At 42.7% G+C, this 20,910-nt stretch overlaps 1 protein-coding gene across 3 annotated transcripts; it reads right to left on the bottom strand.

Moving 5' to 3' along the window:
* Positions 1-1,268: 1,268 nt before the first annotated feature.
* On the bottom strand, positions 1,269-20,276 carry gramd1c (GRAM domain containing 1c). Of its 3 annotated transcripts, none has more exons than XM_055881964.1 (18): positions 20,054-20,276; positions 17,907-18,019; positions 15,830-15,956; positions 15,512-15,612; positions 14,716-14,811; positions 14,388-14,468; positions 9,556-9,680; positions 9,273-9,423; positions 8,480-8,636; positions 8,129-8,269; positions 7,839-7,957; positions 7,585-7,727; positions 6,908-7,011; positions 6,163-6,339; positions 5,925-5,991; positions 3,528-3,647; positions 2,997-3,102; positions 1,269-2,892 (listed from the first exon to the last, which is right to left on the bottom strand). In XM_055881964.1, exons 1-18 carry the CDS (start codon positions 20,061-20,063, stop codon positions 2,827-2,829), a joined length of 2,004 nt encoding a protein of 667 aa, XP_055737939.1. In that variant the 5' UTR covers positions 20,064-20,276; the 3' UTR covers positions 1,269-2,826. The 3 variants fall into 3 exon arrangements, with proteins under 3 accessions (XP_055737939.1, XP_055737940.1, XP_055737938.1); XM_055881965.1 differs by having other exon boundaries at positions 19,974-20,275; XM_055881963.1 differs by lacking the exon at positions 20,054-20,276 and adding an exon at positions 19,885-19,941.
* Between the last annotated feature and the right edge of the window lie 634 nt (positions 20,277-20,910).

Below are 20,910 nucleotides of genomic sequence, written 5' to 3'. Positions count from 1 at the left end.
TTTAATCTCTGTTGTCTCTTCTAACAAAGTCTATTTACTTCCCGGTTTGTTTAATCTCTGTTGTCTCTTCTAACAGAGTCTATTTATTTCCCGGTTTGTTTAATCTCTGTTGTCTCTTCTGACAGAGTCTATTTACTTCCCGGGTTGTTTAATCTCTGTTGTCTCTTCTGACAGAGTCTATTTACTTCCCGGTTTGTTTAATCTCTGTTGTCTCTTCTGACAGAGTCTATTTACTTCCCCGGGTTGTTTAATCTCTGTTGTCTCTACTGACAGAGTCTATTTACTTCCCCGGGTTGTTTAATCTCTGTTGTCTCTACTGACAGAGTCTATTTACTGCCCGGGTTGTTTAATCTCTGTTGTCTCTTCTGACAGAGTCTATTTACTTCCCCGGGTTGTTTAATCTCTGTTGTCTCTACTGACAGAGTCTATTTACATCCCGGTTTGTTTAATCTCTGTTGTCTCTTCTGACAAAGTCTATTTACTTCCCCGGTTTGTTTAATCTCTGTTGTCTCTTCTGACAGAGTCTATTTACTTCCCCGGGTTGTTTAATCTCTGTTGTCTCTTCTGACAGAGTCTATTTACTTCCCCGGTTTGTTTAATCTCTGTTCTCTCTTCTGACAGAGTCTATTTACTTCCCGGGTTGTTTAATCTCTGTTCTCTCTTCTGACAGTCTATTTACTTCCCGGGTTGTTTAATCTCTGTTGTCTCTACTGACAGTCTATTTACTTCCCGGGTTGTTTAATCTGTTGTCTCTACTGACAGAGTCTATTTACCTACCGGGTTGTTTAATCTCTGTTGTCTCTTCTGACAGAGTCTATTTACTTCCCCGGGTTGTTTAATCTCTGTTCTCTCTTCTGACGGAGTCTATTTACTTCCCCCGTTTGTTTAATCTGTTGTCTCTTCTGACAGAGTCTATTTACTTCCCCGGTTTGTTTAATCTCTGTTGTCTCTTCTGACAGAGTCTATTTAAACAGCCACAGCAATGATGCCAATACATTTTTAGAGACAACGTGTGGTTTTACACAAGGACTTTCCTCAACTACTGTAACTAAATATACTGCATCTTGGTTACAAGTCTAATAGTTTTACATCCAGGCATTTGTGCTGATAGAGTGAAGTAACCTCAAACTCACTCACACACATTCACAAATGTGATCAGAGTAGTAGGTTAAAAGTAGAAAGATGGTTTATGCTGACTGTAGTGCTTTTAGCCTGGCCCTGATCATAACATGCCCCTTATCTTACAATACATTGACAAGACTAACACGTGGCAGGAAAGTGTTTCTTTATTCAAAGCAACAATACATCTTTGTCTAACAAATGTACAAAATAGCCAACAAATAGAAAACAAATTATACAGTGTGTGTGTGTGTGTGTGTGTGTAAACTATTCACATCCAAATGGTTCACATTGATTCCATGTAACAACGGTAGGAAGATTCCTGTGCTTTTATTTAAAACATAAGGATGGGTGTTACATACAGTCTGAAGCTGTATCGTCACACACACAGACATGAGTGGTATATGCTGCACAAAATTAACATTTGTCTTTGTAAATTGTAATTTACAATAGTAACAATTCAAAGAAAGTTAACAAGGCACTAGTGTGGATTCAACTCAGAGTCCAGACTAAACTTGTGGTGGTCACATTCTTATAGTGGACGTACACAACAGCAGTGCAACGTTTTAGTGCTGTGGCTTCTTGAATGGGTGTGGCATGTGGATGGAATATTAATTACATAACAGCCACTAACCCTCTAGCCTAGCCTACATGGGACTGCTATCAGGATTAACAAAATGTAATCAGTATTATTCAATCGGGATGTTTTGGTTCTAACCAAATGCTCCTGAGAAAGTTCACCTGGGTCACGTTCAGTGGGGTGCAACGTTACAGAACGTTCAGATAAAAATATATTATGTAGAACAAACTCATGTAGAATAAGGTTTCATGACAGGTTTATAAAAGGCATTTATATCTGCAGCGTTCAGAACATTGCACCCTTCTGAACACAACCCTGATATTGAGGTCTGCTGTACATCTACAAACCAGCTGAAAAACCTCAAACCATCCAAGGTTCACATTTTTTCCCCTCAACTGCATACTTATTCACATTTTCACAAGAGCAGAAACCCATGGGCATCCAAATAAATTATTAAATTACTTTCTGAAAGCCTTCTAATTGAAAAAAAATATCTAAATTAAACTAAAAACCATAAAAAGTACACAAGGCACTGTGCAAAAAGTAAAAATATTTAATGGATTCCTTACATTGGCATCCACTTCTATCAAAACATTGGTTCTCATCTGCTGCGCTCATCACACCATTGGCTCACATCTGCTGTGATTGGCTTGTCAATCGAAGGGGTACGCAGTACACAGTGAGGCATGCAGTAGAACTTCTAACTTAATCACAGTAAACCCAGCACCAACATTAAGGAAGAATAAAGAACTACCAAAGTGAAAACAGAACCCCACATAAACCCCAGTCCACCAGTTGTCTCCCAGTGTTGCTGATGGTTGAGAACCATTTTCTTCCTCCACAGCGCAGTGCCGACAGTTGAACTTTAATAAGAATTTGTTCTTGACTGACTTGCCAAGTTAAATAAAATAAAAATTAAAACATCCATCTACCTGGTACCACACTATTAAAGGCCCTGGGACTTGAACCATTGTTGCTCTTAGTAACAAGTCTGTGCATGAGTCGTCCCTTTAGCAACACCCCTGGTTACGAGAGAGTCCTCAGAGGCGTGTCCCTGTAGCCTTTACAACCCCAGGCTTCAGAGGGCGTAGTGAGGTCGCCAGGTGTGACCTCAGAATTGCCAGGTGTCACTGCAGAATTGCTGTTCTGTTGGTTACAAATTTCTGCTGAAGCAGCGACAGAGAACTGCGGAGCTATGGGGAAAAGAGGAAAAAAACTGTCATTGTCTGTACAGACACACAAACACCTGCAGGAGGAATTCGGGAGCCTGTAACACAAACACAGTCGTTTGACTGACCTGCTCCAATAGGTTGATGGAGTCCTGCAGCACTGCTTTCAGCAGCAAAGTCTCCTCTCTGGTCCTGTATGTTGGGGCCGGTTCAGGAAAGAAGTCAGCGGCAAAACTGAGGAGACAGACATAGTCAGCATGAAGAGATAGAGAATTCCACAACAACCCGATCCTGTCAGATCAGTGATTACGCCAAGAAATGGTGAAAGAAAGTTTTTCCTGACTTGGATGCATGCTAAGGGGATGTGGCTGACCTGCAAACCGATATACTGTATTTATTTTCTTATTGATTATAATTGTTAGGGTAAGGTGTTTGGTTAAGTTTAGGTTATAGATTGTCTGGCGTTTCCTACTAGCACTGACTTTGCTGATAGTACATTTTTCCTCAATAAAGAAGCTGACTATGACATGTGGTTGTCTCACCTAGCTATCTTAAGATGAATACACTAAGTCGCTCTGGATAAGAGTGTCTGGTAAATGGCTAAAATATCAAATGTAATGTGAAAAGTGCAGGCCTTCACCCGGTGTGCAGCAGCCTACCTGCTCTCGGTCCTCTCCCGGAGGTGGTGCTTGGTGCTCAGGTACATGCGGTTGGCCACATCCTCCATGGCCCACAGCTTAAAGAACAGCCCCAGGTTCAGTACTGTTAGGATCAGCAGACTGGGAACACACAGCCAGAGAAAGAGGCTGTGAGGTTTCTGATTACCTGGCTAAGCTCAACACACACCTGGATAATATACTGCACCTAAGTACTGTTTGAGCTCATAAAGCAGAATGTACTCATAGCAAGCGGTACAGGAGCGCCAAGTTTAGGTCCAAGAGGCTTTTAAACAGCTTCTACTTCCAAGCCATAAGACTCCTGAACATTTAATCAAATGGCTACCCAGACTATTTGCATTGCCCCCCTCTTTTATACTGCTGCTACGCTGTTATTATCTATGCATAGTCACTTTACTATGCATAACTCTACCTACATGTAAATATTACTAGTGATGCACCGATATGAGATTTTTGGCCGATACCGATATCCAATATGTTCCTTGCCAAAAAAAAAACGATACCGATATTTACAATTTTTGCCTTTTAAGCATTCTAGTACAATTAAATAGTTAACACACACACACACAGATGCAGCGGTCTAAGGCACTACATCTCAGTGCAAGAGGCGTCACTACAGTCCCTGGTTCAAATCCAGGCTGTATCACATCCGGCCGTGATTGGGAGTCCCATAGTGCGGCGCACAATTGGCCCAGCGTCGTCCGGGCCATCATTGTAAATGAGAATTAGTTCTTTACTGACTTGCCTAGATAAATAACAGGCTACACACACCACACTGACCAAAAAGTTATTTTGTTTGCATTTACGTATGCCCCCATTACCAGTAAAACATAATCAAAACCTATTTATTTATTTCACTTACTTGCTGTGCTGTTTCGTTGTTCAGTCATTTAATTCTCAACCAGGATTTCATGTAACGCCGTTTGAGTCGTGTCAAATAACACAACATCTGTATCAGTAGCTATAGTTAGCTAGCTAACTATATAGCAAGGTGTCATCTAAAATAACCCTAATTTAGTTCTTATTTGATTCATGGTGGTTGGACCAAACTATGTGAAGCTAGCCACAATAGTGGACTTTGCAGTTAGCCTTCAAAATAAAAGCATGGCATCATTCTACTATGTATTCATTTGGATTATTGTCAATGACTAGCTTCATAACACATAACCCAGTGCGGTAGAGCCTCACTAGCCAGATGAAGCTAGCTGGCAGCTTATAACGTTAGCTTTGGGCAACAGGGTTAAGTTGCTGACTAGCGATTTATTTTCATGAACTGAAGTTCAATTTCAATAGGCGAACAACAAGTGGCAACCCAGCTAATACTTACTCACAAGGATTCCTAAATCATTGCTAAGATTAATGAAAATGACTGCAGGTTCTACTGGTTATTGTTTTCAGGCTGGTTGTATTGATGCTAGCTAGGTACCAAGCTAAAGCTAGCTACCCCAGAAGTTGCGGTCGAATAAATGATGCTTTATTACCAACGAGGTATTGTAAAGATATTGTTCGTGGCTGGTGTTTGCAGACTTTTTTGTACAGCTTTGACACGCAAAAACCCAAACGGCATTCCATAGTATGTATGTCATGAAGCTAATAGCAGTGACGCTATTACTGTGTAACTTGTAACTCCGGTAGGGCAACGTCTGAAAAATAGCGCACTTGGTAGTGTGTACCGGCACTCGACCAGTCGGCGAAAGCCAACATCACCCTAAACAGAGAACGGTTGATAGTCAAGGGTAATGAATACCATTATCTTGGCTTTAATGGATTTCGCCTTTGAGTTGTCTCGCTGAAATTTTGTTACTCTTTCAATTAACTGCTCGATCCACACAGCAGACATTGTGGGCTAGTTTAGGAATGCTGTTGCACGTGTAGCGCAACATTTTACGTGGCGTCATTACGTCATGTACCTATGTTATTTAGGTATGCACATCAGTTTAGTCATCGGTTTTGCACATCGGGGCGTTAAACTAGACATCGGCCAATACCGATGTTAGCATTTTAGCTCATATCTGCCGATTCCGATATGTTCACCGATATATCATGCATCCCTACATATTACCTCGACTAACCGGTGCCCCCGCACATTAACTCTGTACCGGTACACCCTGTATATAGCCTCGCTATTGTTATTTTACTGCTGCTCTTTAATTATTTGTTAATTTTATTTCTTATTCTTTTTAGGTATTTTCTTTTTAAACTGCATTGTTGGTTAATGGCTTGTAAGTAAGCATTTCACTAAGGTCTCCACCTGTTGTATTTGGCGCAGGTGACAAATAACATTTGATTTGAAGAAAGTACACAAACACAGACAATAGAAAAGGTTCATGATGATTTACAGCTATACCGTTTGAGTGTTGACTGGTGGCGTCGACTTACATGATGCTCATCCCAGCTATGATGGTAGAAATGTTCCATCGAGGTGGACCCTTCATATCTATGGGATCTGACACACAACCCGGGAGAGAGCGGAACAGCTTGAACAGAAGACATATGACTGTGTGTCTATTGTAGGTCATTTGACTGATTGAGTGTTTGTGCAATTCACTCATATAGTACGTGTAATGTTATCCAAGTGTCAGAAGATGGTTGTTAAATAAACAGAACATGTATGTACCCGTCTTGCCCTCTCTGTGAGGGTCTAGGTCGGGCTCGCATTGCTTGCTGGGCTTCAGGTGCTCCTGTAGTGTCCGACTGAACGTCCTCCTCCGCCAATGACGCATCCCGCCAATCATCTTACCGGGGTCTCCGCATCCCTGGTTCAGCTCCGCCTCCTCTTCCATCAGCTCAGATTCTGTGATAACATAGGGTCAAATGGAAAGTTGGGTCAAATGGCTTGGAAGACAGGGGTCAATAGATGACTAGAAGTGGTAGGGGTGATGTAGAGAGGACTGCCGGGCAGTCTGTAGGGAGGTTGGGTGCTAATCGACATCTCATGAGGAGAGTTGGACTGTCAGTGTGAGTGCAGGGCTTTGATTCAGATCTAATCTAACGAGACTGGAGAGGGTGAGTAAGAGAAGAGCAGAGGAAGGGTAGGGAGATTGGTCGTTATACAGTATAGGAGAGAGGGAGCTGGACAGAAACCAGTGACGCACCAACATACAAAGAGAGCATGGGCCTATTATGGCTAACCCAACACTCACAGGCAGAGAGACTAATTGGAGATTGAGAAGTGGGGAGGCAGGAAGACAGGCCCTCACAGGAAGATACACTCAGAGAGATCAGCCAAACAAGGAGGAGAGACTTGAAGAACTACAGAGAAAGAGGGGACAAGACAGACAGATATTCTTAAAGATGGAGTGGAAAGAGAGATATAGAGAAGGGTGAATAGATCTCCAGGGCTGCAGCAGCCTACTGCCCACCCAGGTGTCTGAAGTAGTCCTCCAGGCCACTCCAGGAGTTCTTGGTGATGAAGGACTTGACCAGCCCCCACGGCTGCTTCTTGTACTTCACATCAGTGTACACCCTGAACACACAACACCAGCACATCAGTGTACACCCTGAACACACAACACCAGCACATCAACTCTACAGTTGTAATTGAATAGTAATCAAATGATCTATATTCCCATTCTGTAATGGGTAATTAGTAACCACAAACTCTGAAGTACCAAACATTTAGTATTTATTAAAAGAAGTCTGTCAACTGCTGGACACAGCAAATAAGCGCTATGAAGTCACAGACCTAGGATATGAGAATAGAAGGCTTTATGCCACTAGAGGAATGACTCCAATAAAGCAGGAAAATGTCCTGGAGGGCTATACAGACAGCACTGCTGATTTTCACTCTGACCAAAAGCTATCAGGGAGAAGGGAACCAACAACACACCGGCCTGCAATAGTTGGAAGTGAATTGACCTTTCCTAGGGGATATTGATTAGTCTTTGACACACAAAAACCATGTAAGAGGCACATCGCACTGAACAAAGAGACCGTGAGCGCAGCGAGAAGCTCAACCCCAATACCCTGAAAGTCTTTACCCCTAAAGTAAACTGAGCAGATAACAATGTCCAAAGGCTGTGATGTCTCTGCTGCTCACCTGAGGCGACATTTGCGTTTGGAATGGCGGATGATACAGTAGCGGTTCTGAGTGTAGAAGTAGTCGTGGTACGGGACGTCGTGTGTGTAGACCTCCGAGTCGACGAGGTAGTACTGACCTTCCCTGAACTCCTTGTACAGGATCTGACAGGACAACAGAGGAGTTACACACACTCTGGAGAAAAGACATTCCACACACCTGCACACACACACACTACTAAAAATCCGCCACACACAGTGCAGACATGGGCTCACCTGGTTTTCCGTGGCGGTGGAGAACTTGCCCACCAGAGGGTTGGTGATGGTGATGGTGTAGTTGAGACTCCTCTTCATGGAGCCGGACGCGTCACTCTGCCACCGTGTAAGGATGGCATCTGACGACAATCACACATGTGTTTTGTGTTAACCTATCTACTACTTTATTTGGTACCAAATTAGAACAACGCTCGGACAGTCTCATTTAAAAATGGCTTGTGAGGACTAGTCCGTTTTAATCAGAGGAGAGGACTGTGGCTTATAACAGGGTGGATGGGGAGATGACTCACTGGTGATCTTCCTGGCGTTCATGAATCTTCGTATGAAGTGGGATTCGGTAAAGAGCAGTTCAAACATCTTTTCTGCACTGATGTTGAAGACCGTGTTCACATAGAGCCTGCCATGCTGCTGGGAGACACTCACCCTCTCCTCTACAGGAGAGGTAGGGGGAAAGATGGAGGGGTTAGCATGATCTCAGAGGAATGCCTCTACAAACACATTTAACAGGTCAATAGCATAAAACAAAACAATTACTTTAAAGTAGAATGCATTTAACAAACACATTTGAGGGTCAATAGTACTACCACGCACATGCCTGTTGGGTAGAACCAATGAACACACACAGTGGGGTTAGTTCTCACCCTCCTCTGCACTCTCCGAGCCGCTCTGGTCAGAGAAGCGGTCCAAGTTAGAGTTGAGGTCCAGAGAAAGCTCAGAGCGCTTGGAGACCCGCTCCGGGGCAGAGCGGTCCAGAGACGGGTCAGGAGTGCACCGAGACGAGGTGCTGCAAGCATCATCCTGTAGGACACACAATGGCAATGTCACTCTTCCCTGACTATGGAAGCCTTGCTATAAATGCCATCAATCTGACTGGTCATTCACGTGCAATACTCATTAGACAATGAAGAGAATATGTGGAGACAACATGACTAAGGCGATTACTTGATATCATCCAAGCCTTGTGAGAATTTGTATTTAACCTTTATTTTGACAGGGAGTCAATAATGAGACAGAGGTCTATTTTCCAGATGAGGCCTGTATAGCACCACAATACACATGAAAATACAATAATCACATTAAACTACACATTTATATACAGTTTATTATACACAACAAGAAAAACACAATCACATTCTTCAGTAAAAAGGTCCCCTAACAACCTTCTGAAACGCTCTAGAGGCACCAATTCCTCTCATTTTAAACTGTATTGTAGATCATTCCACACGTAAGGTGCAAGGAAATTATAGGCTGATTTACCTAATTCTCTAGACACCAAAGGAGTCTCCAGAGTTAACCAACCCTGTGAACGGGTTTGATAACTTGTCATTTTAAATCTTAACAGTGATGTTAGAAAAGTCTGAAGTTTGTGGAGCAGGGCTTTGTCAACAAAAAGAGTAATGATGTGATCTATGTGACTTCAAAGAGGTGTCGTACTGTGTTTCCTGAGTTGATGGAGCTCTGTCCGAGGGGTGAGGGTAGGTCCTCTCCCTGGGGTGCAGTGGGCTCAAAGGAGCCCTGATCCCCCGGCTGGAGGCGCAGAGTAGACGGCCTCCCAGAGTCCTCTCCACCAGGCCTCACGGTCATGCTGCCACGGACCAGGTGGGTAAACAGGTTGCAGAAATGTGTCAGTTAGACAGATGTAGGTGAGTGCATGTTGTTCTTTGTGCAGTCCGAGAGAGAGAGAGCGATCCAGGTGTGTGTGAGTGGTCATCCTCACCTGGTGTGTTTCTGCGTGGTTGATTCTGCTGATGTCTGTAGACTTTCTATCTCTACAATCCTCAGGCCCAGGTCATTGCCATAGTGCTGCTTGACCATCTGCCACAGCGCCAAACTACTCAGTGGCTAGGAGAGAGGGAGAGGAGCTTGGTACACAGCAAACAGTGGCATTTGAATAGATTTCTGTTCTCATGGAAAAGCAACTGCTTTCCTGGTAATGTCACCACCAATCAGATTTTTGTAGGTTATAACGTGCGAAAGCTCAATCAAAATAAAAATTATAAGGATGAATTCCTCTGTCTGGCTTCCAGTAACATGATAACTATCTCCCACCTGTGCATGAATCCCACACCGCCTCCAGTATCCTAGTTTCAATGAAACAAAACAGCCCTAACCTGCTCCTTACTCAACCACACTGATGTCACGAGACTAAAAAACAAAACAATACATGCAGTGTGGATTACATTTAGATCCACCTTTGATTGAAATTAAAATTATGACCAGACAATTTTTTTTAAATACAATTTTAAACAAAAATATGATTGGTACCTTGCTCATAGTGAAATTGTACACTGTAGCTACAAAACATGTTTATGGACACCATGATGCGCCCCCCCCCCCAAAAAAGAAAAAACAAGTTATTTAAAAAATACGTGAATGGGGGAAAGGGGTGAGTAATAAGGAAATGTAGATTACTTAAAAAATCTTTTGAGAGATTGAACAATCGTTGATCACTTACGAGTCAAAAGAAAACAATTTAATATTATTTCCCATGCAACAGAATCTAGTCAAGAAAGCGGCCATATGGAAACACGTTTTCTTTAGCCTAATCCAAACTGTGCACAGCTAATCATAATTTAGATCAAAATCTGTCACTTGCTGCCAATCAAGTAATAAAGGCCATTTTAAAGTTGTTTTACTTACTTTGTAGCTATTTCGCTCTTTCCCAACAGTTGTTACGTATACCTGCCTGGTAGCTGGACTGAACTATAACCTGTGCGCCGTCACAAAGCAATCAGGAAGTTAGGCGCTTTGCCCAACGATAGGAACAAGAGCGCTCCGCCCATTAATGGAAAGATACATAGCTTCGATAAAAGCTCTATTAGATGCCAAGCTCGTGAACGTTCAGTGGCAACGGAAATCAGATATGTTACCCTGAAGAATGGCGAGGTAACGAAACGACAACGCTTTCTTGGGGGCAGGGTGTGTGTCTTATGCAAATGAACCTTCATAGCCGCACCTTTGAGGGGTCATTGAACCTTACCTTCATTCGCTAACTCCCGAGCCACACCAGTGTTATTGTGGGGTTGTTTTGACAGATTCATTCCCTTGGTCCACAGTCTTCCATATTGCCCCTATAAGTTGCATTCATTCTAGGTCCTAATAAGTTTTACTTTTATCTCAACTTTGCTATCAAAAGAGTTAGTATGTTATAAGAAACAAAACATTATGAATATTCAGCCTGCCACTTCCCCTTGTATATAACATAAGAACTGAATGCCATGGTAACCTCGTTTAGGGACATGGGGCCAGTCTGAGGGGCATGGTGTTTACCCAGGACTGATTAGATAAGAACAGTCAGCCAGGGTAATGTCACAGAAGCCTTGCATACTACATAAAAATCTGGATAGGTTGCATGAAATGACAGACTAGAGCTATGATAACCATCACCATTGATACTTGGTTAGCTAGTAGTTGGCGTCCATGCAACTGGAACAATGGGAGAATCTCAATTGCATACTCCTCAGGTCCTCCCTCCATGCCTCATTCTCAACACCCATTGGAGGAGAAGGTCAGTGGGTATGGGACCTCTGGCTTTTCCATCCAATGGGTTTTGAGAAGGAGGCGAGGAGAGGGACGCAATAAAGATTCTCCCAGAGCCATTCGATGAGATATGCCAATTTGGGCAAAATACTGTCCTTTCCTCGACTCCTTCGTCCTCTCTCCTCCGTGACCCGGAAACCAATAAGTGGTCGAGGAGAGTGTCAATTAGTTAGTAGGCGAATGGAGGCGCTTCCTCCTGCTGAGGAAGCAAAGGAGTATTCTACCGCAGTCCTTTGCGGAAGAGTTTAGAGATCCGCCACAACCCCTTTGAATCAGCTGTTTTTACTCTGAGGAAAAAAGCATGCACATATTTAAAAATGATATGCTACTTATCTTTTTATCTATAAAATGTCACAACTAGGCCTCCCCAGTGGCGCAGTGGTCTAAGGCACTGCATTGCAATGCTTGCTGTGCCACTAGAGATTCTGGGTTCGAGCCCAGGCTCTGTTGCAGCAGGCCGTGACCGGGAGGCTCATGGGGCGGCGCACAATTGGGCCAGCGTCGTCCGGGTTAGGGGAGGGTTTGGCCGGCAGCGACATCCTTGTCTCATCACGCACTAGCGACTCCTGTGGCGGGCCGGGCGCAGTGCATGCTGACATGGTCGCCAGGTGTACGGTGTTTCCGCCGACACATTGGTGCGGCTGGCTTCCGGGTCGGATGGGCATTGTGTCAAGAACCAGTGCGGCTTGGTTGGGTTGTGTTTCGGAGGAGGCATGGCTCTCGACCTTTGCCTCTCCCGAGTCCGTACGGGAGTTGCAGCGATGAGACAAGACTGTAACTACTACCAATTGGATACTACGAAATTGGGGAGAAACAAGGGGTGGCATTTTTTTTTATATATATAAAAATTCACAACTAGCTACATGTGTTTTTACTACCCTACACATTTCATTAGGTACTCCACCCCTGCAAACGTCATTTGCATGATGATGCGCGAGTGAAGGATAGTCATTTCATACAAGTGCATTTGTTTACACATTTCCTCTCCTTGGTTACCTTTGACCTTTTTCAAAAGGAGGGGAGGACGAAGGAGTAGAGTAAACCAATTGAGATTCTCCCCAGTTTAGCTTATTACCATACTATTGTCCTATTATTTCCTTATTAGCAACAGTAGGATTGAGTGAGGGGAAGACGATCCTAGATCTGTGCTTAGCGTAACTCCTACTGTTCATATACAGTGGGGCAAAAAAGTATTTAGTCAGCCACCAATTGTGCAAGTTCTCCCACTTAAAAAGATGAGGCCTGTAATTTTCATCATAGGTACACTTCAACTATGACAGACAAAATTAGGGAAAAAAATCCAGAAAATCACATTGTAGGATTTTTAATGAATTTATTTGCAATTTATGGTGGAAAATAAGTATTTGGTCACCTACAAACAAGCAAGATTTCTGGCTCTCACAGACCTGTAACTTCTTCTTTAAGAGGCTCCTCTGTCCTCCACTCGTTATCTGTATTAATGGCACCTGTTTGAACTTGTTATCAGTATAAAAGAAACCTGTCCACAACCTCAAACAGTCACACTCCAAACTCCACTATGGCCAAGACCAAAGAGCTGTCAAAGGACACCAGAAACAAAATTGTAGACCTGCACCAGGCTGGGAAGACTGAATCTGCAATAGGTAAGCAGCTTGGTTTGAAGAAATCAACTGTGGGAGCAATTATTAGGAAATGGAAGACATACAAGACCACTGATAATCTCCCTCGATCTGGGGCTCCACGCAAGATCTCACCCCGTGGGGTCAAAATGATCACAAGAACGGTGAGCAAAAATCCCAGAAGCACACGGGGGGACCTAGTGAATGACCTGCAGAGAGCTGGGACCAAAGTAACAAAGCCTACCATCAGTAACACACTACGCCGCCAGGGACTCAAATCCTGCAGTGCCAGACGTGTCCCCCTGCTTAAGCCAGTACATGTCCAGGCCCGTCTGAAGTTTGCTAGAGAGCATTTGGATGATCCAGAAGAAGATTGGGAGAATGTCATATGGTCAGGTGAAACCAAAATAGAACTTTTTGGTAAAAACTCAACTCGTTGTGTTTGGAGGACAAAGAATGCTGAGTTGCATCCAAAGAACACCATAACTACTGTGAAGCATGGGGGTGGAAACATCATGCTTTGGGGCTGTTTTCTGCAAAGGGACCAGGACGACTGATCCGTGTAAAGGAAAGAATGAATGGGGCCATGTATCGTGAGATTTTGAGTGAAAACCTCCTTCCATCAGCAAGGGCATTGAAGATGAAACGTGGCTGGGTCTTTTAGCATGACAATGATCCCAAACACACCGCCTGGGCAACGAAGGAGTGGCTTCGTAAGAAGCATTTCAAGGTCCTGGAGTGGCCTAGCCAGTCTCCAGATCTCAACCCCATAGAAAATCTTTGGAGGGAGTTGAAAGTCCGTGTTGCCCAGCAACAGCCCCAAAACATCACTGCTCTAGAGGAGATCTGCATGGAGGAATGGGCCAAAATACCAGCAACAGTGTGTGAAAACCTTGTAAAGACTTACAGAAAACGTTTGACCTCTGTCATTGCCAACAAAGGGTATATAATAAAGTATTGAGATAAACTTTTGTTATTGACCAAATACTTATTTTCCACCATAATTTGCAAATAAATTCATAAAAAATCCTACAATGTGATTTTCTGGATTTTTTTTCTCATTTTGTCTGTCATAGTTGAAGTGTACCTATGATGAAAATTACAGGCCTCTCTCATCTTTTTAAGTGGGAGAACTTGCACAATTGGTGGCTGACTAAATACTTTTTTGCCCCACTGTAAATATCCTTGTCATAGAAATGCCCTTCTTTAATCCCAGCCCCCATCCCCGCAGGAGGCCTTTTGTCTTTTGGTAGGCCAATATTGTAAATAAGAATTTGTTCTTAACTGAAATAAAGGTTCAATAAAAAATGTAAATATAAAAAAGTTGTGCACTTTATGGGGAATAGGTTGGCATTTGGGATGCACCCCAGTGAGTGAGGTGAGGTTATGAAGTCGCTGAACTGTGCCTCACTTTGTCCATCAGAGTGTTCTGCCACATCCGGAACACTCCCTGGTAACTCTTCTCTCTGGCTGAGAAGGAAGTGAAGAACAACTGTAGGGAAGAGAGCGACAGAAGCTTGTAAATATTATTGCAGTGATAACCATCCATTGGTTTGCATTTAGGACAGACAGAAGGGATGAGTAACATGTTATTTTGTCAGTGCTGCAGCTGTAGGCCTACTCCTGAGGGGTTAAACCATGAAAAGCACAGGGTCTCTTAGCTCTGGTCCAGGGCATTAGTGCAACTGTCCAGGGATATTAAACAGAACCCAGGTGGTGTTTGAGTGACTATACTGTACCTTCTCTGAGTCTGTGCAGATCTGAATGGCGTTGGGGATCAGCCGTGCTGTCTTCTCTCTGTACATGGCCTTGATGTCCCTCAGAGTCAAGGCTATCTACGACAATATAGCACAGTGATGACCTCCAGAGTCAAGGCTATCTACGACAATATAGCACAGTGATGACCTCCAGAGTCAAGGCTATCTACGACAATATAGCACAGTGATGACCTCCAGAGTCAAGGCTATCTACGACAATATAGCACAGTGATGACCTCCAGAGTCAAGGCTATCTACGACCAGAGCCATATATTAAGAGAGTTCTGCCAGCTTTTTGAACAGCTGTCATGTTGGCACCTTTATTCTCTACATGTTTGTGATGTAACAATACGAGAGCGCCTCTGACAGTTCCCTATGAAATGACCCGCTGTAATCAAGCAAAACAGAGCAGTGAATTTAACAGACATTTTTATTGATTAGCATTGGGGATAATGTGTATCCAAGTCAACAAATTGCACATCTGCTTTCACTGTGAAAAGTATCAGCAGTAAACAGCACAAAGCAGAAGCGTTAATCATCACTTAGCAACGGCTATTGAAGAGAAAGTGCCGCTCTATGAACATTCAGAGAGAAACCGCATTGTCCCAACTCTCTAAATACAGTATATCACCGTCTAAAACCAGAGAACACTAACCACATTTAACACGACCAGAATAATGCAATACAAACACACATTTACAGCATATCATGATCTGATTAATTAATCCCCAAGACAGAAAACTCCTATTTTCCATCTCTCCCCCATGTGTGAGCTCACCTTTGTCCCCCGAAACACATTGCTATAGAAACAGAGCCAGTTCTCTGACAGGTAGAGGCGTCCCTGCAGTAGGATGTCTCTCTGGAGGGCACAGGTATAGTCTGGGGAAAGACACGGGACGCACCTTGACACAGGTAAGTATAGTACAGGTTTGCTGGTATATGCAGGTGAGAGAGGTGCCAATGTTTGTTTTAAGAGATAATAATAATAAATTATTATAAATATTATTATTATTATTAGGGTCCATTTCTGGATGGGGCCTCTCTCTCCCCATCTCTTTTTCTCTCTCACACACACACACATAGACACGTAACTCACCCATGATGAGTCTCTCTGACTCAGGCAGTTCTCTGAACAGCTTCTTGAACTCCTCAACCCTCTGTTTGTAGGTGGGGGCCGGTAGGGCTTGGGGGGCGGCCAGACACTGGCCCTGAGGGTCGGACATCTGATTGACGGGCCACAGAGGTAACATTATAATCACAAAGCTCATTTGAATAGTAATTTCTATAGTACAGAGGTCATGCTGGCTAAAACTCTGCTGCATTCAGTTTTTTTTCTTCATACAGTAACAGTCAAAGTGTTTGTTAGGTGTTAAGCCTGTGTTTAAAAAAAAAAAAGTGATTTTCACTGTTGAACTGTGTTTGGGAAATAAAGAGACATGGTTTTAAAAAGGTAGTGGTTATATTTCATCCAGTATGGGGTAAGTTGTGTCAAGCTACAGTACCAGTCAAAAGTTAGGACACACCTACTCATTCGAGGGTTTATCTTTATTTTTACTATATTGTAGAATAATAGTGAAGACATCAAAACCATGAAATAACACATATGGAATCTTGTAGTAAGCAAAAAACTGTTAAATCAAAATATATTTTAGATTCTTCAATGTAGCCACCCTTTGCCTTGACAGCTTTGCAGACTCTTGGCATTCTCTCAACCAGCTTTACCTGGAATGCTGTGGTTCAATCTGTGTTTGAAATTCATTTCTCGACTGAGGGACATTACAGGTAATTGTATGTTTGGGCTACAGAGACAAGGTAGTCATTCAGAAATCATGTTAAACAGTCTATGCAACGTATTATATGACTTGTTAAGCATATTAGTACTCCTGAACTTATTTAGGCTTGCCATATAAGTGGTGGAATACTTATTGACTCAAGACATTTCAGATTTTAGTTTTTTATTAATTTGTAAAAAAATATATATATTAAATACCACTTTGACATTATGGGGTAATGTGTGCAGGCCAATGACACAAAATCTCAATTTAATCAATTTTAAATTCAGGCTGTAACACAACAATGTGGAAAAGTCAAGGGGTTTGAATACTTTCTAAAGGCAGATTGAGTGGACAAAACATTAGAAACACCTTCCTAATGTAGAGCTGCCCCCCTTTGCTCTCAGAAGACTCAATTCATCAGGGTGTCAAAAGTGTTCCAAAGGGATACTGGCCCATGTTGACTCCAATGCTTCCCACAGTTGTGTCAAGTTGGCTGGATGTCCTTTGAGTGGTAGACCATTCTTGATACACTTGAGAAACTGTTGAGCGTGGAAAAACCCAGCAGCGTTGTAGTTCTTGACACTCAAACCGGTGTGCCTGGCACCTACTACCATGCCCCGATCAAAGACACTTAAATATTTTGTCTTGCCCATTCACCATCTAAATGGCGCACATACACAATCTATGTCTCAAGTATTGAAAATCCTTATTTAACCTATTTCCTCCCCTTCATCTACACTGATTGAAACGGATTAAAAAAATTACATAAATAAGTGATCATAAACTGACCAGGAGAAATCTATGTCATGGAAAGAGTTCCTAATGTTTTGTACACTCAGTGTGTATATACATATTTATATATTAAAGTGACAGTTGGTCAATACGCTCTCGCTATTCAGTAAATACAGAGAAGACCAGGAACTGAACACTAATGTAGCTGAAAAACAGTATCGGCACATGAGCTTTGTATACTGTCACTAGTACATCACGACAAAAGCTAAATGTGATGTCAACATAATAGATGGCAGAATGGGCAGAATGTAATAGAACGTCTTCTCCACTAGAGGGCAGGAACCGTTATTGTCCACACTGTGGAAATGTCTTTGGCTTCACCACATAAAAACAGACATTAAACACCATCAGGAGAAAATCATCCTCAATCTTTAAATAAAACTATACAAAGTACAAAAATGCTACAGTGCAAGTGCAGTTTGAAGTTAGTATACATTACATCATTGGTCTAAAAACCATAGCATCAATAATGCCGAACTAAAGATACATCGTCACCATGCAGTGTTTATGGGTGGGCGAGTAAGCAGACTTTATGACATGTTATACAATGTAGGGGTAAGTGCATGATAGTCACAGATAGGTCAACTGAATGGCTCTGTATCTTACCTCATGTTCCTCAGAGCTCCACCTGTACTCCCCCATGGAGGCGGTCTCGTCTGTGACGTCACTGCCAACCCCTGACCGGGAAACCTGGTCCATCAGACCCACTGTTCCGCTGACTGGATAGAAGAGATATGTTATGTTACCTGGTAGCTTTAGAAGGTAAACTCCAGCAGTCCCTATAGAATGACTACTGGACTGGACATCTTGCTGCTGTAAAGGGGTCTGTTTATGGCTGGTCTCTACTGAAGAAGGTTACACTTTGCAGACCATGCTAAGTATGAGGAAGGAAATTACATCTTATGCAGGTCCATCTTCTAACCCATATAATTCAATTTGAACACAATGAATTACTTGTTATACTTTGCAATGTTAATGTCAATAGTAGTGATCTACTATTGAATTGAAGTATGTTAGCTCAAAGTTCACTGTAGTCAATGAATAGCATTCTCACATAGATGTTCCTTTGTCCAGGTGTGAAAGGGCAGTGTGGAGTGCAAGAGATTGCATCATCTGTGGATCTGTTGGGGCGGTATGCAAATTGGAGTGGGTCTAGGGGTTCTGGGATAATGGTGATGTGAGCCATGACCAGCCTTTCAAAGCACTTCATGCCTACAGACGTGAGTGCTACGGGTCGGTAGTCATTTAGGCAGGATACCTTAGTGTTCTTGGGCACAGGAACTATGATGTTCTGCTTGAAACATGTTGCTATTACAGACTCTGACAGGGAGAGGTTGAAAATGTCAGTGAAGACACTTGCCAGTTGGTTAGCGCATGCTTGGAGTACACGTCCTGGAAATCCGTCTGGCCCTGCGGCCTTGTGAATGTTGACCTGTTTAAAGGTCTTACTCACATCAGCTGCGAAGAGTGTGATCACACAGTCATCCGGAACAGCTGGTGCTCTCATGCATGTTTCAGTGTTACTTGCCTCGAAGCGAGCATAGAAGTTACTTAGCTCGTTTGGTAGGCTCATGTCACTGGGCAGCTCTCGGCTGTGCTTCCCTTTGTAGCCTGTAATAGTTTGCAAGCCCTCCCACATCCAATGAGCTTCGGAGCCGGTGTAGTACAATTTGATCTTGGTCCTGTATTGACGCTTTGCCTGTTTGATGGTTCGTCAGAGGGCATGGCGGGATTTCTTATAAGTTTCTGGGTTAGAGTCCCACTCCTTGAAAACGGCAGGTCTACCCTTTAGCTCAGTGCGAATGTTGCCTGTAATCCATGGCTTCCATTCAATTTTACTTATCCATATTTTAAATTGACATATGGGCATCGTACAGCCCAATGGTCATCACACTGGATAAATGACTAAAAAAGTGACATATCAAGCTCACTTAGATCTTGCTGTGTGTACTGTATTTTTATGTTATGTCTGTGAACACATCTTTCTTTGATACTTTAACATTACCTGAACAGCACCACCTCGACAATGGACAAACAGTGCTATTGCAGCTTTTTTCGTTTGCCAAGCAAGGTTCTTGCACACTCGTTCGGTTCGCCTAGCCAGCCGAACTGAAGCATGCCTTTAGGGTAACTGCAGCCTCACTCTACCCGTGATATCAAAGTGCTGTAATGTTTGATAAGGCGAAAATGAAATAAACGATTTGGTATCATTTTCATAAAGGAATTCTGAATAAGTGTGCTTCAAACGTTTTGCTATGAATGCTTCGCAGCTATCGTCTTCATCTGTGCATGAGAGTGCATCCGACTCAGTTTCCCCAAAATAAAATACGCGATACAGTCGTGTTTAGTATTCCCGTACACAAATTCAGGCCGAAACTGAAGAGCGGATGGTTTGAACGCGTTTTGCAGGTGCATGCTCGCTAACTTGACAGCAGTAATTTACTGCACCTGAATCTCTTCAATGTTTTCGCATTCCGGTCCAACAAGTTCCATTCTGAGCAATTATACAATGGGAAAATAGGTGAAGTTAAGTTCAAATCTAAAAGGGTAGTGTCAAAAAGTGATTGTATTCAAATGGATTTACCCTGCGTCTTCATCATCCACCATGTCGGATCTCTTCGGGGATACTAAATTCGTGATAGGCAGTTAAGACGGTGCACATTCATAACCTACCTGGAAACGACACAATATATTCATCTTTGGCACCGAGTTGTGAGTCTGGGATGAATGAAGGTTTGTGAAGTCGCGGATACCTGTAAACATGTCACCACCGGCTCCGTTTGACCGCTCTCAGATCTTATGAACGCAAAACTAAATCAGTAATGTGTACATCTAGGTTTACTAAAAATAAATGTCAGTGGCGTCATATAGCCAATGTGCTACAAATCCGTACACCCGGCAACAGGTATCACCTGACCCAGCCCATAAGGGAAAATACCGTGAAGGAGATGTCACTATCGTTGTGCTTTGTCCATTACTATTTGCATACTGATGGCTGTCTAATGGGTCTAAAAATAGCCATCATTCTCTGTTCTGTCCCACCCTCACATATCTTGTTCTGGAGGTGCTTTACCGAGTCACAGTTCTCTCTATTCCCATTTCAAATAATGTTCATTGGCAGGCGTGGGGATGCAATATATCAAGCTTTTATATTTTTTTTATTTGAGAATGATTTCTTGTATCTGCCCAACTGAAGGCTGAGCCTTCAACCACCTGCATGATGAGCCCTCAAGGAATGGGCCAAAATTCACCCAACTTATTGTGGGAAGCTTGTGGAAGGCTACCCGAAATGTTTGACCCAATTTAAAGGCAATGCTACCAAATACATAGAGTATTTGGGAATGTGATGAAAGAAATTCAAATAAAAGCTGAAATAAATCATTCTCTCTACGATTATTCGGACATTTCACATTCTTAAAATAAAGTGTGATCCTAACTGACCTAAGACAGGAAATTTTTACTAGGACTAAATTCCAGGAATTGTGAAAAACTGAATTTAAATGTATTTGGCTAAGGTGTATGTAAACTTCCGACTTCAACTGTATGTACATTACAACATTTCAGTCACTAAATGTAGTTGAGGGGAATGCACATAGCAATACTTGTTTAA

The sequence above is a fragment of the Salvelinus fontinalis genome, chromosome 25, assembly GCF_029448725.1.
Source record: "Salvelinus fontinalis isolate EN_2023a chromosome 25, ASM2944872v1, whole genome shotgun sequence".
In the NCBI taxonomy this organism is placed as follows: Eukaryota; Metazoa; Chordata; class Actinopteri; order Salmoniformes; family Salmonidae; genus Salvelinus; species Salvelinus fontinalis.
Note: the sequence above shows the minus strand (reverse complement) of the source record. Positions and strands in the feature narration are given on the sequence as shown.

What these genes read in the sequence shown, in the direction of transcription:
- gramd1c (XM_055881963.1), bottom strand. An exon ending in AGAACACTCTGATGGACAAA is followed by an intron (nt 9,681 to 14,387) that starts GTGAGGCACAGT and finishes CCTCTCTCCTAG; the next exon opens with CCACTGAGTAGTTTGGCGCT. An exon ending in CCACCGCCACGGAAAACCAG is followed by an intron (nt 7,728 to 7,838) that starts GTGAGCCCATGT and finishes TTGTCCTGTCAG; the next exon opens with ATCCTGTACAAGGAGTTCAG.